Raw genomic sequence first — 19,490 nt, forward strand, 5'->3', positions numbered from 1 at the left:
AAAGTGCTTAAGAGGCTGTTTCACAGAACTGCTTTTAAATGCGTTGAGTGGAGACGGGGCATGATCTCAAGTGTACCCACGGTCTCGCGGGTCCGGCAACACGCTGTGTGTGCACGACTGCGGCGCTCGCTGGGCCCTCCGCCCTGAGGAGGGCTCTGAGCGAGCGCTGAAGGGTGTTCCTCTGTGGCTTCTCTGCTCACTCTCCCGTCTCCTGCTTTGCTGGGTCTTGTAAGAGCAAACAGGCATAACAGAAATTGTTTGGCGTGAGGAGTTGTGGATTCTTTCAAGCCACTCCCGTAAGGTGGGTCCTCTGAGAAGGTTAGCTCTAAGGGGTCGCTGTATATGCCTGTGTCCTCACCCCAGGCTCTGGGAACCGCTGGGGGACCGCGAGAGTGAGGTGGGAAGTCTGCTGAGCCAGCACCGGCGGTGCTGTGTTGTCTGGACGCGCTGTTTAAAACTAGGCGTCGCGACGGCTGTGTGGGACGTGAGCCACCTGCCTCCCCTGGTCAGGGAGCTCGCTCTGGAGTTGACACAGGCTCTTGGGGACAGGCTGCCTACAAACTGAATGATGACTGCGGTGACAGAAGCCAGGGATGCTAAGTGAAGAGGCTAGACTTGGAAAGCCCAGTCTTGAGGTGGCTGCCTGGGAACCTGGAGGGCGTCAGGAGTCCTGCAATGCTTTGTTTTAACCTTGCTCGTTCCCCGTCTTCTCTGAAGGGATTAACGTCTTGCTGCTTCAGGTGGAGAGAGAGTTCAACAGCCCCCCTCAATGCTGCTCTGACTCTGCCCACACCCACCTGACACGGGGTGCACAGTGGGGGCCCCAGAGCTGAAACCTGGTTCTCAAGGCCTCTGTGGCTTTCTCCTGAACTTACCACCAGCCTTGGCTGAAATGTAGATTGTGTTTTTAGTAATGTGTACTGTGAGCTGTCCTCTGTATAATGTATTTTGTAATGTATTTTTCTCATCTACCAAAGGATGAAACAAATAAAATTATTTAAATAGTTTGGCTCTAATCAGATTTTTTAAAGAAATAATGGGGTCCGCACTCCCCAGCTGTGAAGGGTAGCACCAGCCCCTGTAAGCTGTACGCCCGCTGTCAGAGAGCTCTCCGCTCGTCACACCTAATGTTCCCTTCCATGACCTTACATGTAAAAGGTCTCTAATGAAGTTGCAAATCTTAGAAGAATCATTGCCATATCATCCTGAATCCATGTTCTCCTAGGAAGGCAAGGAGATACGAAACAAGCTCCTTTAGGTTGGTACCCTGCACCTCCAGCAGGAATGAAGCTAGCCCCAGGCAGGGTTGCCCCAGGCAGGGTTCCCCAGGCTACGGCCTGCACCAGAGCCGAGTGTGCGCCGGAGGCACAGGGCACACGAGGCACACGGAGTTTCCCCTCGCTGCTGCGGCCCTAGGAGAAGGCGGGCTGGGGAGGGGCGGCTACTCAGGGATTGACCACCCCACACTCGTGAGACATGCCAACTGCGTTCACCGGGGGGTGGCTCACTGGTTAAATGCGCCCCACCGGATTCCACAATGGACTGCCCGGGAAGTTGAGCAGTGGGCAGCTCCATTCTCCAGACTCTGTTAGGGCAATGTATATCATGCTCTGGGGTGCAAAAAAGAGACAGAAAAGGAACACGTGGCCCCTGAAGCTTTCAGTGTAAGCTTCCTAAGTTTGATTCAAACATTCGTGCTGAGGGGGGACTGAAGACACAGGACAAACGGAGAGACGTCACTGCTCTGAGAGCTGAGCTGACAGCACAGGCCACTGGGCATCACATCAGTCTTGGGCACCAGTGTGGCCTCTTTCACTCTCAAAGCCTCAAGAGCAGAAGGGGGAGCCCTGGCTGGTGGCCCAGTTGGCTGGAGCTTCACCCCACACACCAAAAGGTGGCAGGTTTGATCCCCACTTGGGGCACATATGGGAGGCAACCAATGTATGTTTCTCTCACATCCATGTCTCTCCCTCCCTTTTTCTTCCTTCCCTCCCCCTCTCCCTCCCCCCTTCCCTTCCTTCCTCTAGTGAGGATTTGAAGGAAAAAAAAAAGAATGAAAGGGGACAGCAGGGCAGGACAGGCAGACGTGGACAGAATGGGAAGGGGCTGATCCTAGCCACGTCATTCAAGTTATTTAAACCCTTCAAACGTCAGGATGTGCAAATGGGAGAGAAAGACTCAGTGGGAAGGATGGACCCCCCCAGCTGATCCACCCAAAACCTTGAATAACTTCAGTTTGTTCTGCTGAAGGCCAATGCCAGGTGATTCCACAGATCCAGGCCTTGGCCCCTGGGGTGGGAGGGGAAGGAGAGGGCTGAGTTAAAGTACAGGGGCAGTTACCTCCAAGTTCAAAGCACCAGTGATTTTCCCTTGGAGGATGCGATGGATCACCTGATTGGAACTCAAAACGCCTGCAAAACAAAACGCACCAACAGGACGTTGGTGGCACTGGGTCAGGCGGGAGGAGCCAGGGAGGGAAGTGAGAGGCCAGGGCTGTGGGAAACTGCTCTGGCTGCAGACCAGCTCCTGCGACAAGTCTCTGCTAGTTACTGCTAACTCCCTGCTGCCGGGAGAAAAGGAGATAAACGCTAGCGGGGGGAGGGGGAGGGCGCGGTAAGAGCCTGTATGGGGAGGTGACATATTATTGGTGCTAGAACAATCACACGGATCTGGCACTTTACATTCTGTAATGGGAAATTCTGGGGGCCGAAAGCTGTTCACCAACTCTGCTCTGAGCAGTCAGGCTGGAGAGACAGAGGTTAGCAGCAAAGGCACGCTCACCATGATGAGTGGGCATTCTCACCCGCTGGCAGGGGGCGGGGCAGGCCGCTGGTCAAAATGTCCTGCAGTCTGCCGAACTCTGGCATGTCTGCATGCGTGAAACTGGCCGTACGAAAAGTCGGACCTCACTGCCATCCCCAGTCACTTCCTGGCTGTGAGAGGTGAGGTGGTTCCTTTCTCTCCCTGAGCCTTACTTTCCTCACCCTCACAGAGAGGACTGCACACCCCCCTGCCCAACCTCTGGGGGCCATCTCCAAGCCCACATGGGAGCCGAGCACACCCCACATCTGGGATGGGCATTCTGGCCTCTCTGGCGGGCTGGAAGCTGCTCTTTGGGGCAGGAGTAGCCTCTACTATGGGCTGCCCCCTAACACCCAAGCAGTCAGGCTCAGCCGGCCTCAAACTCCAGGCCCTGGCTGTGGGCCTGTCACTCCGCAGGCTGGGCAGCAGGGCCCTCTTCATGCAATGACACAAGATGACCTGTGGGTGGCGCCCCTGACCAGGAGGCATCATTCCCCTCAGCCTCCCATGGGGCCTGCAATTTGGGAGTGTGTTTGTGTCTGTGTGTCTTCACCTCTGCTTCTCTTCCTGATCTCTCAAAGCGCTCTTTCATCCTTCCACAGCTCCCCACCCCAGTCTTGAGAAGGAGCGGAGTAAATAAGGGGCCCCTCCGTTCTTTCGGAGGGTGTGGAATCTGAGTCCCCAGCAGGTGTCCAGGTCAAAGGAACAGATGTCAGAAGGCCCAGAGTCGGTGCTCCAGACCCTGCCCTTGGATTTCCAGTTCTACTTTTCATCTGTAGCAAAATCCTCTCCCAGTGAAATCTTAAGCAAAACTCAATGTACACGAAACAGGTGAAAGCTGAGCAGCTCTGGCAGAAGCAGGCGTAAGAAGCCTGCCCTCCCTCCCTGCACCCAGAGAGCTCAGCCTTTGGACCGCACCTGGGGCCCCGCAGAGCCCAGGTGTGAAAACTAATATTCCAGAGGCAGCTTTTCGAGGGGCAGATGCCAAAAACTGGGGTAAGAGCAGATGAATAGAGGTCAAAGGGCACCCTGAGGGCCCTGGCTGCCCACGCCATGCCCCGCCAAGCTCCTGGAGGTGGGCACAGCACCTTCCACCCTTCACCCTCAGGAGGAGGTCGGAGGACATCTCACCTTTCTCCAGAGTGAACGGCCGAGTCGGAGGCGGGATGGGCCAGAAGCCATCGCTGTTCAGGCTGCGCAGGGGCTCTACCTGCATGGCAGCTGCCTGGCCAAAACCGATGACCCCGACCACGGCCTGGATATCCACCGTGTCCACTACCCAGCACCTGGCCGGAGGGAGGGAGCGGGGAGGGAAAGGAGGGTTGTTCCACCTGGCATCGTGCACAGTAGTCCTTGACTAAGAGGGCTTCAAGGCCAAGGCTGACAGGAGCAGAGTGCTTCCTTTGCTTCTCCTCTTCCTCAGGCAGGGAAGTGATAGTGATCAGAGATCTTGAGAGAGGAAGCAGCAGGAGAGAAACCAGAGTCCAAACGAGGGACAGGAAAGGCGTGGCTCTGTCCCCTGGCCCCTCTTACACCGTCCATCCCTGCCTGGCACAGGCCTGTTCCAGCCCACCCATAACCGCCCACATGGTACTCAGCCAGACAGCGGGCCCCACGCTGCATGGCTCAGCCACGCAGGTGTGGCTGCTGCTCCTCAGCCTCGGCCACAGGGCTGAACAGCACCTACATGTTCCGGTGCAGAGTCTACGGGTGGCAGATGGGCCTCACTGCCTGCGTCACATCACACAGCTGTCTCTGCAGACATCACCTGTTATGCCAGCACCACTCATCTACCCCAAGGGAGCCACAGGTACGAGGTGGGAGAGAGACACGGAACCCTGGGATCACACTTCGGTCACTCTTAAGTCCACCGCTGACTGGCCCCAGGAAGGCTCTGTAAGAAAACACCAAAACCGAGAGGGCGACCAACAAGCCCATACCTCCGTGATGTGCATGGCCCAGAAGAACAGGGCCTGAGGACAACGCTGGTCACCAGCAGCCCTGCCTCGCTGTCAGTGGGAGGCCAGCCAGCTCAGGTCCCGGGAGCATTCCCTCAGAAGCAGCACCAGGACGGGTCCTCGGGGGAAAGGCAGGGGAACACGGGCAGGGGGTGAATGAGTGCGTACCCTGACCAACCCTAGTCCTGGAGGATGCAGGGTGGGTCCAGACAGGACAGTCACCCTGAGCAGGAGGAAGCTCAGGCCCACCTCCTGGATGGGGGTCAGGATGTGGGGGGGCACACATACCCAGGTGCATAATGCAGAACAAAGGCAGCACCTTGCTATGGGGGGGTGAGGTGGGGGGCACATTTGGGAAGGGGTGTCCCAGAGAGAAACAAAAACACGGTGGGGATGCCACAGAGATGGGCCCGAGCCCTCACGGGGCTGGTTCTGAGCCTGCCAGCCGCTTAGGAGCCTCTACATGATGCAGCTGTGGGACCGTCCAAAACCCAGGACAATCACCCCTCCCCGCAGCCAACACCTGCCAAACTGCATCCTCCCACTCCACCAACTTTACCACCTAAGTCCAACATATGGCCTGCAAGGCAAACCTGCTGCTTTGAATAAACAAACACCACTCATCCTACAGCATTTCAAGTCAGACAGAGTATCCTGGCATCCCTGACATTGAGAATCGTGGCCACTGTCACAGCAGGAGACACGGCAGACACGATGATCTCATTGCACCCAGGGTGGGAGAGAGTCACAGGCCTTCACTCTCTGAAAATGGAAACAGCCCTGGCCGGTGTGGCTCAGTCCATTGGAGCATCACTTCATAGACCAGAAGGTCATGGGTTTGATTCCTGCTTAGAGCACATGCCTGGGTTGCGGGTTCGGTCCCCGGTTGGGGTGCCTATGAGAGACAATCAATCGATGTATCTCTCAAATTGATATTTCTCTCCTTCTCTCTTTCCCTCTCTCCCCCTTTCTGACATCAATAAGCATGCCCTCCAGTGAGAATGGATGGATAAATAAATAAATACTGAAACAGATTTTCTTAGGTCACTGTGGGTCTGGTACAGGAGTTCCTGAAACTTCATCCCCACACCTGTAGCAGCCCTGGCCCCACTCCAGGGACTGAATGATGCTTGTAGTCACCGTTTGCTCTGCTGGCCCATATACCCATCCAGTGACCTAATTTCCATGGGAACTGCAAAGAAGGTTGTCCCCGGTTTCTCCTGTCTCTTGGGAGTCACAGACTCCTCAATCCTGAAAAATCCCTCCTGAACTTTTTATCCAACACACGTGGATGCAGGTGCCACCCATTCCACTTCTCTGTCCCTCCCTAACAGTCTGGATGTGGTTTCTTTAACTCCATAGTTGTCCATTCAACTCGATTTCTGACCGTTCTGAGTGATGGTTGTTCTATAATTTTGTTGTGATTTTGATGTGATTTTGTGCTGTATTTAGGTGCTGTGTACATCACCTTATTTTAACTAGTACTTATGACCTGGAATTTTCTATTTATTGGTTATTGTGTGTCTCTTCCCATTGGAATATAAATATCATGATAATAAGAATTGCATTTGCCTTTTGACAATTACCTTGATCACTGAGGTAGCCCCAGGGACTAGAATGATGCCTGGTGCATATTAAGCTCTCAGTAAACAGATGTGGAACAAATGGATGGATGGATGGATGGATGGATGGATGGATGAAATGGGTGGATGGGATGGAATGGATGGAATGGATGGGATGGATGGAATGGGTGGAATGGATGGATGGATGGATAAATGGGGTGGACAAATGGAAGAGTGGGGAGGGAGGAATGATAGAAAAAGAGGGAGGGAGGAAGAAGAGAAGGAAGGAGAAATGACCTGGGGCAAACTATTACCTCTCTAAGGCTTGGTTTCCTCTTCTATCACATGAATCACGTCTGCTCTGATGAGAAGATACACTTGGGCTAATTCTCTTCAGGGTACAACATACAGTAGGTACTTAATAAATGGAAGCAGTATGACAGTGGCTGAAGGTGCGGGTTGTGGAGTCAGACTGTCTGGGCTCCACTTCTGGTTCTAGAAGTGATGGGCTCCTTAACTTTGGGCAGTTGCCTGGTCCTCCTCTGCAGGCTGGGAGAGTGACAGCACCCACTGCTGCCATTCAATGAGTTCATACAGCAAAGGGATGACAGGACCTGCAGGGTGAGCCCTCCACAGGGGCTCCCTACTGCTGTCAATCAATGAGGCCCTAGTCAGATCTCCACGTGAAATCTGACTAGATCTCACCTCTGCTCCACCTGTGCACCTACAACAAGCAAAGTGACAGTGCAGACAACTCTCTCTAGGCAAGCAAGAGGGTGGCTTTGTATTTAGAATCTCATAAGACAGTTCTCTCTACCAATCCCGAGAACCAATTATCAGCAGTGGTTTCAAGCTAAACATTATTAATAGAGAAATATTTTACCAAAGTGTCACAGGTTAGATTCCCAGCCAGGGTACATGCCTGAGTTGCAGGCCATAACCCCCAGCAACCGCACATTGATGTTTCTCTCTCTCTCTCTCCCTCCCTCCCTTCCCTCTCTAAAAATAAATAAATAAAATCTTTAAAAAAAGAATATACATATTTATTTAGAAAAAAGAGAAATATTTTAGACCACTTATGGTCTAATTATTATTCCCTAATGATTTAGGAGATAAATATAACAAGCCTTTTTTGACTGTGAAATTAAGCTTCAGAACATAATCATCATCTAACCACCATGGCAGGCATGTCGCCCGAAACAAACCTCCAATTTCAGGCTGTGTGTGTTGCATGGAAGTGGCCACCTGGAAGCTACAGACCATCTGAGGCAGCAACTCAATCTCTGCCAGACCAGACAACTTTAATTAAGCTCCACTGTTGCTATAAGCACAGTAACCCTCATGTCCAGATCAATCATCAGCTATTAATGGTCTCTTTACTTTGTTCTTTACTTATATTGCTACCAGTTGGTCAAACGTCCTTAAGAGGTGGCCAGCTATAGAATGATGCTGGTGAGTCTAAACAGTGGGAAAGAAAACAAGAGGATACACAGAGGTCAGTGGCCAGAAGGCTCTGGGCTGGCGGGGGGCCCTCTGGTCCCCCCCCCAGGGAGGGGTTCTCATTCCACTGCTCAGCAGGGGTGCAGCCCTCACGTCTCACAAAGAACAGCAGCAGCTGCCCTGCCTGCAGCCTCCGAGTCTGTTCACTCCCCACGCCTGGACGGCTGCGGTCACTCTGAGCCATCTCTCTCTGTCTCTTTTAAGATTTTACTATTTATTTTTAGAGCAAGGGGAGGGGAGAAAGGAAGGGAGAGAAACATCAACGTGTAGTTGCCTCTCACATGCCCTCTACTAGGGACCTGTCCCACAACCTAGGCTTGTGCCCTGACTGGGAATCGAACCAGCCACCCTTTGATTTGCAGGCTAGCACTCAATCCACTGAGCCACATCAGCCAGAGCTGGGCCATCTCCTTTTAAGGTCCCTGACCCTACATAGGGAACTGTACCTAGAGCCACCCAAAGGACGCCTCTTGGTAGAAATGTAGTAACATTTACAGTTACATTAACCTTCAATGGCTTTCCTCTCCTCCAGGTTATACACCCTGCACTTCTATTATGTCCCAGGCACTGAGTGACAAAGATGAGAGACACAGACCCTGTCCTCAGGGAGCCTACATTTAGTCGTCACTCCACAAATATTTATAAAATGTGTACACTCCAAACATTGCCACGAGGAAGCTCACATTTTGGTGGCAGACAGTAATAATACAAATAGGTAAAACACTGGATGGCTGACACTTGTGATCAAGATGGAGGCACAGGTAAACACAGCCCACCTCCTCATTCAACCACATCAAAATTACAACTAAATTATAGAAAAATCATCACTCAGAACCATCAGAAATCAAGTTGAATGGAAGTCTGACAACTAAGGAATTAAAGAAACCACATCCATCCAGACTGGTAGGAAGGGCGGAGACACTGAATGGGTTCCATGGTGGATAAAATTTGGGAGGAATATCTCAGTAGGGAGGAGTCCCAGCCCCACACCAAGCCCCTCAGCCCAGGTTCCAGTGCCAGAAAGGCAAGTCCCCATAACTTCTGGCTACAAAAACCAGTGGGGGTTGAGTTGGTGGGAGAAATTTCTGGAGTCCCAAGCAGTTCCTCTTAATGAACCTACATATGGACTTATTCAGACTCACGCCCTTAGCTCTAGCACCAGATTAGCATCTTAACAGGCACCAGTGGCACACAGGGAAGAAGTGAAGTATCTGGCATGAAGGCAAGAGCTGGGGGATAGCTTTCTCCCAGACAGAAAGGCAGGCAGAGGCCATTGGCCCTTTTCTGAACCATCTCCCCACAGAGCCACAGAGACCACAGGCAGGTGCCATATCTGAGACTCCATCAATCTGACTAACACTATTTATAGGGAACATGTCCGCATGGCATGGTGAATGTAGCCCAGCCCGATTCGGAAAACTGCCGGGAACCAAGTTGGCACACAGGACCTAAGCCCATGGATGGGTTCTTCTATGAGGAATCAGGCCTGTATGGTACCTAGGCTGCTTTGAGGCTTGCTTTTTGCTAAAAGTCCCTCACCCTGAATTAAGGCAGCAAATGTTTACTGCATATCTTTAAAGTAATTTCCTAAAATCTATGCTAAAGTATCGAGTGTAACCAGTTCAACCACTTTTTCCTTTGCATTTGTAAATATCCTTTTTTCTTTTTAGTAATTAGCAACTTCTTCTCCTTTGTTTTCTGTAACCACCTACAGCGAACCTGTGCATAGTAAATGAGGACCATCCTCAATGTAACGTGTGACCAGAAAACCAATAAAAGCCTGTCCAGGCAGGGGTCGGGGCCCTCTCTCACTGAGAGAGTGGCCCTGCAGTCCCTTTTTCTCCACAGAACTCTGTAGTCTGTGAGAATTTGTTCGTCACAGCCACAGCACACAGACCCGCTGGCTGGATTATGTATCAACTGTTTGCCCCACTCTGGAGATCCCCTGAGACTCCATCCCACCAAACTGACAGGGTCCACCTAGGCTAGTTAAAAATCAAGTTAACAGTGACTTTTGCATATGATGGCTGGTCTCGGCTCATGCTCCACAACTTCCTAAATCCTATCAAACAGCAACAGCTGATCTCAGCCACCCCACAGCCCTTGTGCCTCTTGCTAAGTCGCTTAGGCCCAGCACTACCAGCAGTCAACCTAGATTCACAACTTGGCCTCACTTGGGAATCTCTAAGCCCAGTACAAGTAGCAGCCATCTCAGATTGCTTTATAGCTCAGGTAGGGTGGCCCCAGATGAAACACAGGTGGGGGCTGACCATGGCCTGCACCACCCAGGAAACCCTAGGGCCAGCACACCCAGTGGACAGCTACAGACCATGTCAGAGCACCACCACCCTGCCCCTGCACAGCTGATCCTCCTGAGAGGGCAGAGGGTGGAGGTCAGTGGTCACAGCCAATCCTTGAAGCTGACTGACCTGGGTAAATCCCTCCCACTGATCTGCCAACAGCAACCAAGGCTCCACTACAAAAGGAGGGTATACTCAGCCCATACTAAGGGCACCTGGAATACTCAGCTTGGGTGAAAGGGGAGGCTGTGCCCTGGACCCTATAGGACACCTACTATAGTAGGCCATTCTACCAAGACACAGAATTAAAGCAGCTCTACCTAATAAATAGAAACAAATGCAGGAAGGCTGCCAAAATAGGGAGACAAAGAATTGTGGCCCAAATGAAAGAACAGATCAAACCTCTAGAAAAAGAGCTAAACAAAACAGAGATAAGCAATCTATCAGATGCTGAGTCTGAAACACTGGTTACAAGGAGGCCAAGGTACTTAGGAAGGACCTCAGCCGCAAAAAAAGATCCAGTCAGAAACAAAGGATTCACTAATTGAAATAGAGAACAATTTACAGGGAAACAGTAGAGTAGATGAAGCCAAGAATCAAATCAATGTTTTGCAACATAAGGAAGCAAAAAACAACCAATCAGAACAAGTAGAAAAAATAATCCAAAAAATGAAGACAATGTAAGCAGCCTCTGGGACAACATCAAGGGGTCTAACATTTACATCATAGGGGTGCCAGAAGGAGAAGATAAAGAGAAAGAAATTGGAAATCTACTTGAAAAAATAATGAAAGAAAACTTCCCTAACTTGGTGAAGGAAATAGACATGCAAGTCCAGGAAGCACAGAGAGTCCCAAACAAGATGGATGCAAAGAGGACCACTCCAACACACATCATAATTAAAATACCAAAGATTAAAGATAAAGATCTAATACCAAAGATTAGAGAATCTTAAAAGCATCAGGGGAAAAGCAGTTAGCTACCTACAGGGACATTCGTTCCCCTTAAGACTGTCAGATGATTTCTCTAAAGAAACTTTGCAGGCTAGAAGGAATTGGCAAAAAATATTCAAAGTCATGAAAAGCAGGGACCTACAGCCAAGATTGCTCTACCCAGCAAAGCTATTATTTAGAATCGAAGGGCAGGCAAAAGCTTCCAGACAGGAAAAAATTAAAGGAGTTTATCATCACCAAAGCATTATTATATGAAATGTTCAGGGGAGTCATGTAAGAAAAAGAAGATCAAAACTATGAATGATAAAATGGCAATAGATACATATCTATCAACAATTGAATCTAAAAAACAAACTAAGAAAACAAGAACAGAGACAGTATCATGGATATGGAGACCATTTAGATAATTGCCAAAAGGGAGGGGCGTAGTGGAGAAGGGGTGAAGAGGCGAGGGGATTACGAAGTGCAAACAGGTAGTTACAGAATAGCCATGGGCATGTAAAGTACAGCATAGGAAATGGAGAAGCCAAAGAACTGCTACATAGGACCCATGGACATGAACAACAGTGCGGGTATTGCCTGAGGGAGAAAAGGTGTTCTGGGTGGAAGGGGAAAATGGGGCAATAATGGGACAACTGTACAGCATAATCAATAAAATATAATTTAAAAGTAAATAAATAAAGTTTTTGCACAGCAGAGGAAAACATCAACAAAATGAAAAGACAACCCACAGAACAGGAGAATATATTTGCTGATACATCTGGTAAGGGGTTAATATCTAAAATTCATAAAGAACTGACAAAACTCCATGCCAAAAAAATAACCCAGTTAAAAAAATCGGCAAAGGACCTGAAGAGATACTTCTCCAAGGAGAACATACAGATGTCCAATAGACATATGAAAAAGTGCTCCACGTCACTATTCATCAGGGAAATGTAAATTAAAACCACAATGAGATACCACCTCACACCTGTCAGAATGGCTGTTGTCAGTAAGTGAACGAACAACAAGCGCTGGCAAGGATATGGAGAAAGAGGAACCCTCCACACCGCCGGTGGGAATGCAGACTGGGGCAGCCTCTGTGGAAAGCAGCATGGAGATTCCTCAAAAAATTAAAAATGGATCTGCCATTTGGTCAACCCAGCGATCCCACTTCTGGGAATATATCCTAAGGAACCCAAAACACCGATATGAAAGAATATAAACACCCCTATGTTCATTGCAGCGTTATTTACAATCACCAAGATATGGAAGCAGCCCAAGTGTCGGTAAAACAACTGTGGAACAGTCACACAGTGGAATTCTATTTGGCCATAGAAAAGAACACTTTGCCCTTTGCAACAGCATGGACGGACCTGGAGAACATTACGCTGAGTGAAATAAGCCAGTCAGAGAAAGACAAATGCCCTGTGATTTCTAACAAACTGAACTAACCAGCAGAACAGAGACAGACATAGACGGAGAGCAGGATGACAGCTGGTGGGGGAGGTTAGGGGGTGGAGGGATTGAGCAAAAGGGAAAAAGGACTCATGACGACAGCATGGTGATTGCTGAGGGGAGAGGGTGTAAGCGGACTAAATGGTAATGGAAAAAATACAATTAAAAAAATTAAAATAAAAAAAACCTTGACCCAACTATATGCTATCTACAAAAAGCTCACTTCAAATATTATGATATAGGCAGTTTTAAAGTAAAAAGATGTATCATGGAAACATTAATAAAAGGAAAGCAGAAGTGACTACATTAGTATCAGCTCAAGTAGACCTCAGAGCAAATAACATCACTAAAGACAAAGGGGATACTATACAGTTCCACAAGAGTCACTCCAGCAAGAGTTCATGGCAACCCTAAACGTCTATGAACCACACAACAACACTGCAAAACAAGTAACACAAAACTGGTTGATCTGAAAGGAGAAATCCACAACTATAATTGGATACTTCAACAGCCCTCTCTCAACGATCCATAGAGTAACTAGACAGAAACTCAGCAAGAACACAGGATAATTCAACAACATCTTCAACCAGCAGGATCCAATCAACACGCACAGGCCTCTCCGCCGAACAGCAGAACACAGACCTCTTCGTGTGTCCTGGTGTGCAGACCGAGACAGCTGTATCCTCGGCCACAAAGTAAGTCTCCGTAAATATAAAAGGATTCAAATAATATGAAGTATGCTTGCTAACCACAGTAAAGTTAAATCAGAAATCAGTAATACAAAATATGTGGAAATCTCTAAATATCTGGAAACTAAATAACACAATTCAAAATAACCCACAGGATGAAGAAACCAAAAGGAAAGTTAGAAAATATTTCTAAATGAATGAAAATGAAAACAAAAATGAAAATGAAAAACAATATCAAAACTGGTGGAATGCAAGCAAAGTATTACCTACATTACCTAGAGAGAAATCTAGAGCACCTAAAAAGTTTATATTAGGAAATAGAAAGGTCACAAATTAATGACCTCAGCTTTGACATTTAAAAAGAAAAGAGAAAATTAAACTTAAAGAAAATAGTACGCAGCAAATAATAAAGATTAGAACAAAAATCAATGAAATTGAAAACAGAAAAACAGTTTAAAGCAGATCAATGAAACGAGTGTCTGACCCTCTGACAGGATTGGTGACACTGACGCACACCCACAAGTTTGACAAAGTGGCGGGGGGACAAAGACCACCAACACCAGGAGCGGGACAGGGCATCACCACCGACCCCAGAGACTTCAAAGAGATAAAAGGGAATAGGAAGAACGACTCTACACACTCGAATACAACTTAATTGTCAAACATGAAGTCCGATGACTTAAGCAAAATGTACCACTTCCACCAAACGTAACAACTATCACAACTCACCCAATCTGAAATAGATCATTTGAACAGCCCCATAACTATTGAAGAAGCTGAGTTAATAATTAAAAGTTTTCCAAAAAAAGAACTATCCAAGCCCAGACAGTTTCACTGTAGAATTCTACCAAACATTTAAAGAATTAACATCCATTCTGTTATACCGTCTCTTCCAAGAGGAGAGAAACGCCTCCCAGTTCATTTTCGATAGCCAGTATCACCATGTTCCTAAGGCCAGACAAAAACAGTACAAAAAAAGAAAACTACAGGCCAACGTCCTTCATGAAAATAGATGCAAAAATCCTTAACAAAGTATTAGCATATAGAATTCAGTATATATAAAAATAATTATATACCATGACCAAGTGGGGTTTATTCCAGGAATACAAGGCTGGTTCAATATTTGAAAAGACAATTGATGCGATCCATCACTTTAACAGGCTAAAAAAGAAAATTACATGATATTATTTAATACAAAAAAAGCATCTGACAAAATTCAATCTGTGTTATAAGCCAAATTATGTCCCCCCCAAAGGAAATGTTTAAGTCCTACCCCCAGTACCTCAGAATGTGACCTTATTTGGAAATAAAGTGATAATAGAGGCAATCAAGTTAAAATGAGGTCACTAAGGTGAATCTTAAGCCGATACGAATGGCTGTCCCGAATAAAAGAGGAAACCTGGACACGGACACGGAGGGAAGACCGCGCGCGGACACGGAAGGAGAGCGCCACGCGCAGACGGACGCTGCGGGGATGCATCTAAGAGCCGAAGAACACCCAAGACTGCCGGCAGACCGCCGGGCGCTGGGACGAGGCGAGGAGTAATCCGCCCCCACGGTTTCGGAGGGAGCGTCGCCTGTGGACACCTTGATTTTGGGACTTCTAGCCTCCAGAACCGTGAGACAATCAATTTCTGTTGTTCTAAGCTACCCAATGTGTTGTATTTTGCTACAGCAGCCCTAGGAAATTAATGTAATACCCACTCATGAGAAAGACTCCCAGAAGCACAGAAATAGAAAAGGAGAACTTCCTCCTCAGCTTGGGAAAGGGCGTCTACTAAAACCCCTGCAGCGAAGGACCTGATGCTCCCCACGATGACAGAGTGACTCCGGGTGTCTGCTCTCACCGCTCTAACTCAGCTCAGTGCTGGGGATTCTAGCCGGTGCCGGGCAAGAAAAAGAAACAAAGGGCTCACAGATTAGAAAGGGGCGAATAGAAATGGCCCTATTGGTAAATGACATGATTGTCTACATAGAAAATCCCAAATAATCTACAAAAAAAAGGAAAAAACAAGAAAGAAAACAACTCCTAGAACAATTGAATTTGGCAAGGTCACAAGATGCAAGATAAACAAAAAAATCAAGTATATTTCCACATACTACCCTTGAACAAGTGAAGAGAGAAATAAAAATGCAACGCCATTTATAATCACTAAAATAAAATGCAATACTTAAGTGCAACAGAACATGCTAGGACTCGTGTGCTGAAAACTATACAATGCCGAAGAAAAACCAAGGAAGAGCTAAATAAACAGTAATCCATGCTGTGCTCGTGGACTGGAAGACTCGGCATACAGTGAAGATGTCAATTCTCCTTAAACTGACACATATGAGGGGGAATCAAAAAAACCCTCTCCACTTGATACAATACACCTATTGCGATGTGTTTCCACTGCTCAAAACAGGTTTTGAACTCTTCAATGTTGATGCCTTTTAGTGCTTCTGCTCTTTTTGTTTCACCTCTTCCACATCTGCAAAACGTTTCCCTTTGAGGACTTTTTTCATCAGGGAAACAAAAAGAATCACTTGGGGCATGATCAGGTAAATAAGGAGGATAGGACGTGGGGGTCATGCCATTTTTGGTCAAAAACTGCTGAAGAATCACAGTGGTGTGGGAAGGTACTAAATCACCCAACGTGCAAACATGGTGTGTCTTCAAAAAAATTCACTGAAGCTGTATGCAGCCTCTCACAACAACACCAGTTGGTACACTGATACAAATGGGTTCCTAGAACATTCACCTAGCAGGGGAAGCCTGTACTACATGGGGCCCACCCTCTGGAAGATAATTCTGGTTTTTCTGGGGTGCCCCCTCATAGGTTTAACACAAGTCCTATCAAAATCCCAGCAAATTTTTTTCAGGTATAGATAATTATTCTAAATCTGTATGAAAAGCAAAGGAACTACAACAGCTAAAATAATCTGAAAAAGAAGAATAAAGTGGGAGAAATCAGTATACCCAATTTCAATAATTTTTATAGTTATAGTAACTGACACAGTGGTGTTCGAAAAGACACATAAATCAATGGAACGAAACTGAGAACCCAGAAATAAATCCACACAAACACGCTCAACCAATTTTGTATAAAGCTGCAAACGCAATGTAATGGTGGAAATGAGCCTTCTCAAAAGCTCTGGAGCAACTGGACATCTACAGGCCAAAAAAAAGAAAGAAACTTAACCTAAATTTCACAGCTTTTACAAAAATTAACTCAGAATGGATTATGGACTTAAAATGTAAAACTATATAACTTTTAGGGAAACACAGAACAAAATCTTCAGAATCTAGGGCTGCCTAAAAATTTCTTAAACTAGTGGCGGGAGAAGGTACAGGGAATAAGCAGCATAATTGGTAGGCATAAAATAGATGGGGAGAGGTTAACAATGGAATAGGAAATAAATCAAAGAACTTATATGTATGACCCATGGACATGAACTAAGGGGGGACAATGCTGGAGGGCTGAGGGGTGCAGGGCAGAAGGTGGATAAAGGGGAAAAATTGGGAAAACTACAATAGTAAAATCAATAAATATACTTAAAATTTTCTTAGACTTGGCAAAAAAAGGGCACAGTTCATAAAAGGAAAAATTGATGAACTGGACTCCATCAAAATTTAAAACTTTAGCTCTGCAAAAAAAAAAAACAGTTAAGAGGATGAAAAAAGTGTCACAGAGTAGGAGAAAATATTTGCAACAAATATTCAACAAAAGACTAATATCTAGAATATATAAAAGAACTCTCAAAACTCAACAGCAAGAAAACAATCCAGTTAGAACATGGACACACACACAAGAAAAAACCATGAAGAGGTGGTTCACCAAAGAGGATATACAGATGGCGACAAGCACAGGAAAGATGTTCAACATCACCAGCATTAGGGATGTACAAATGAAAGCCACACTAAGATGTTATCCCCCTAACGTATCACAGCTACATCAAACGCTGGAGGGCATGCAGTGAACCCCTCAGGCATTCCTCGCAGTTTGGCTGTTTCTTTACAAGGTAAATATACAATGAGCATACCACTCAGCAGTTGAAATTGTGGGCATTTACCCCAAAGAAACATGCAAACTGTATACAAGCATGTTTAGCAACTTTATTGGTAATTGGTTGAAAACCAGAAACAACCCAGCCCTGGCCAAGTGGTTTAGTTGGTTGGTCACCCTGTACACAAAAAGGTCTCAGATTTGATCCATCAGATAGAGGTCTCTCTCTCAGAACAATATTTCTCTCCCCCTTCTTCTCTCTCTAAAATCAATAAACATACCCTTGGGCAAGGATAAAAAAACTGGGAACAATCTAGATGTCCCTCGGTGGGTGAGTGGTTAAGCAAACTGTGGTACATCCATGCCATGTACTACACTCAACATGAAAAAGAGACGGGCCATTTTAATACATACAAAAACCTGGGTAACACCTCCAAAAAACTGTGCTAAGTGAGAAAACCCAGTCCCAAAAGGTAATATACTGTACAATCCTATCCATGTAACATTCTTGAAATTATGAAATTACAGAAAAGGAAAAGGGAGTAGCTGTTGCCGGGGATTTAGGTGGGGAGGGCTGTAAAAGGCAACATGAGGGATCCTCATGGTGGCGCAAATGCTTTGTATCTTGACTGTATCTTGACTTTGTATCAATGTCAATATCTTGGTTGTGATGTTGTTTTTGCAAGATGTTACCAATGGGGAAACAGAAAAGAGCGCGAGGGATCTCTCTCTATTGTTTCTTACAACTGCATGTGAATCTACAATCATCTCAAAATGTAAAGTTTAATTGCGGGGGACAGGGGAGCATTTTTAGCTTGCCAGCAGCATAAAAACAGGCAGTGGACAGGATCTGAACCACTGGCCAAAGTCCGATGATCCCTTTCCTGATCCTTTTGTTTTATTGTTGCAAATATCCTCTCCCAGTTTTTGGCTTGAATTTATCTTCCCTTACATTATCTAAAAGAAGAGAAAGTCTTCATTTTAATTCATGCATCTACTCTTCCTCAGTTAACTCTTTATACCTGAACAAATCTTATTCTACTCTGGTGTCATAAAAATATTCTATATATTTTTTCTCTGAGTTTTAGTTTTGTATTTCACATTTCAGCTTCTAATCCATCTAGAATTTACTTTCTGTGCATGAGGTAAGGCAGGGACATAATCCACATTTTGCTACATGAATAAGCATTGTCCTGGTTCACCCCCTGAAGGGCCCATTCTTTCACCAGAGACCTACGACTCTGCAGAACAAGAAGTAGTTTCTGCATCTGTATGAGCCTCTTTCAGGGCTGTCATGTTTTACTGGCCAAACTGTCAGGACGAGGCAAGGCCTCCCATCTTTCTTTTCAAATGTCTTAAACATTTTTAGACTTTCAGTCTTCCATATAAATTTCCTTAAGTCCTCACCCAAGACTATGTTTACTGACTTTTTGAGAGAGAGAGGACGGGCACCCCAACCAGGGATTGAACCTACAGCCTAGGTACGAGTTCTGACCAGAGGCAGAACCACAGCCTTCAGGTGCATGGGACGGCACTCCAAGCAATGAGCCACCCAGCCAGGGCCCATGTAAATTTGAAATCAGCCTGTCCCATTCCTGAGAAAACCATGGGCATTCTGACTGGAATTAAACAGAATCAATAGATCAATGGAGGAGAAATTACTCTTAGCTCTTATTACCAATGAACACAGCATTTTTCCTACTTAAGTCTTTCTTAAAAATTTCCAATAAAGTTCAATTACTTCCCCCAAATATACCATGCTTACCTTTTATTTAATTTATTCCTAGGTACCTTAATTTTCTTAATTGCTCTTGTAATTGGTATATTTTAAAAATAACATTTTGTTGTTTATTCATGGGAAATACAACTGCAACTGATTTTGGTATGTCTGATCTAATGTATCCAGCCGTGTTGTTGAACTGTCATTTCTCTCTTTTAAGATTCTATTTATTTTTAGAGAGAAGGAAAGGGAGAGAGAAAGAGGGAGAGAAACATCAATGTGTGAGATAAACCTTGCCTCTCGTACACCCCCAAGTGGGGACCAGTCCTGCAACCCAGGCACGTGCCCTGACTGGGAATTGAACTGGCGACCCTTTGGTTTGCAGCCCCTGAGCCACACCAGCCAGGGCTAAACTGTCATTCCTAATAATTTATATATTATTTAAGTTTTTCTACATAAAGAAACATTACTGTAAATAATGACTTTTTTTTTCTTCTGTTTCAAAATGTATGCCTTCAATTAACTCCTTTTGTCCTACTGGACAACTCCCGTGTATGCTGAACAGCAGTGGTGGCGGGGGCAGCC

At 46.4% G+C, this 19,490-nt stretch overlaps 1 protein-coding gene across 1 annotated transcript; it reads right to left on the reverse strand.

Annotated features, from left to right (window-relative positions):
• Positions 1-2,130: 2,130 nt before the first annotated feature.
• TDRD10 (tudor domain containing 10) lies at positions 2,131-8,006 on the reverse strand. Its single transcript, XM_045816944.1, is given in 6 exon segments — positions 2,131-2,170; positions 2,348-2,411; positions 3,934-4,088; positions 4,376-4,506; positions 4,743-4,811; positions 7,923-8,006. Coding segments are annotated over 6 exon segments (543 nt in total).
• Between the last annotated feature and the right edge of the window lie 11,484 nt (positions 8,007-19,490).

Source organism: Phyllostomus hastatus, unplaced genomic scaffold, assembly GCF_019186645.2.
Source record: "Phyllostomus hastatus isolate PE091 unplaced genomic scaffold, TTU_PhHast_1.1 phas_scaffold_216, whole genome shotgun sequence".
Lineage (NCBI taxonomy): Eukaryota > Metazoa > Chordata > Mammalia > Chiroptera > Phyllostomidae > Phyllostomus > Phyllostomus hastatus.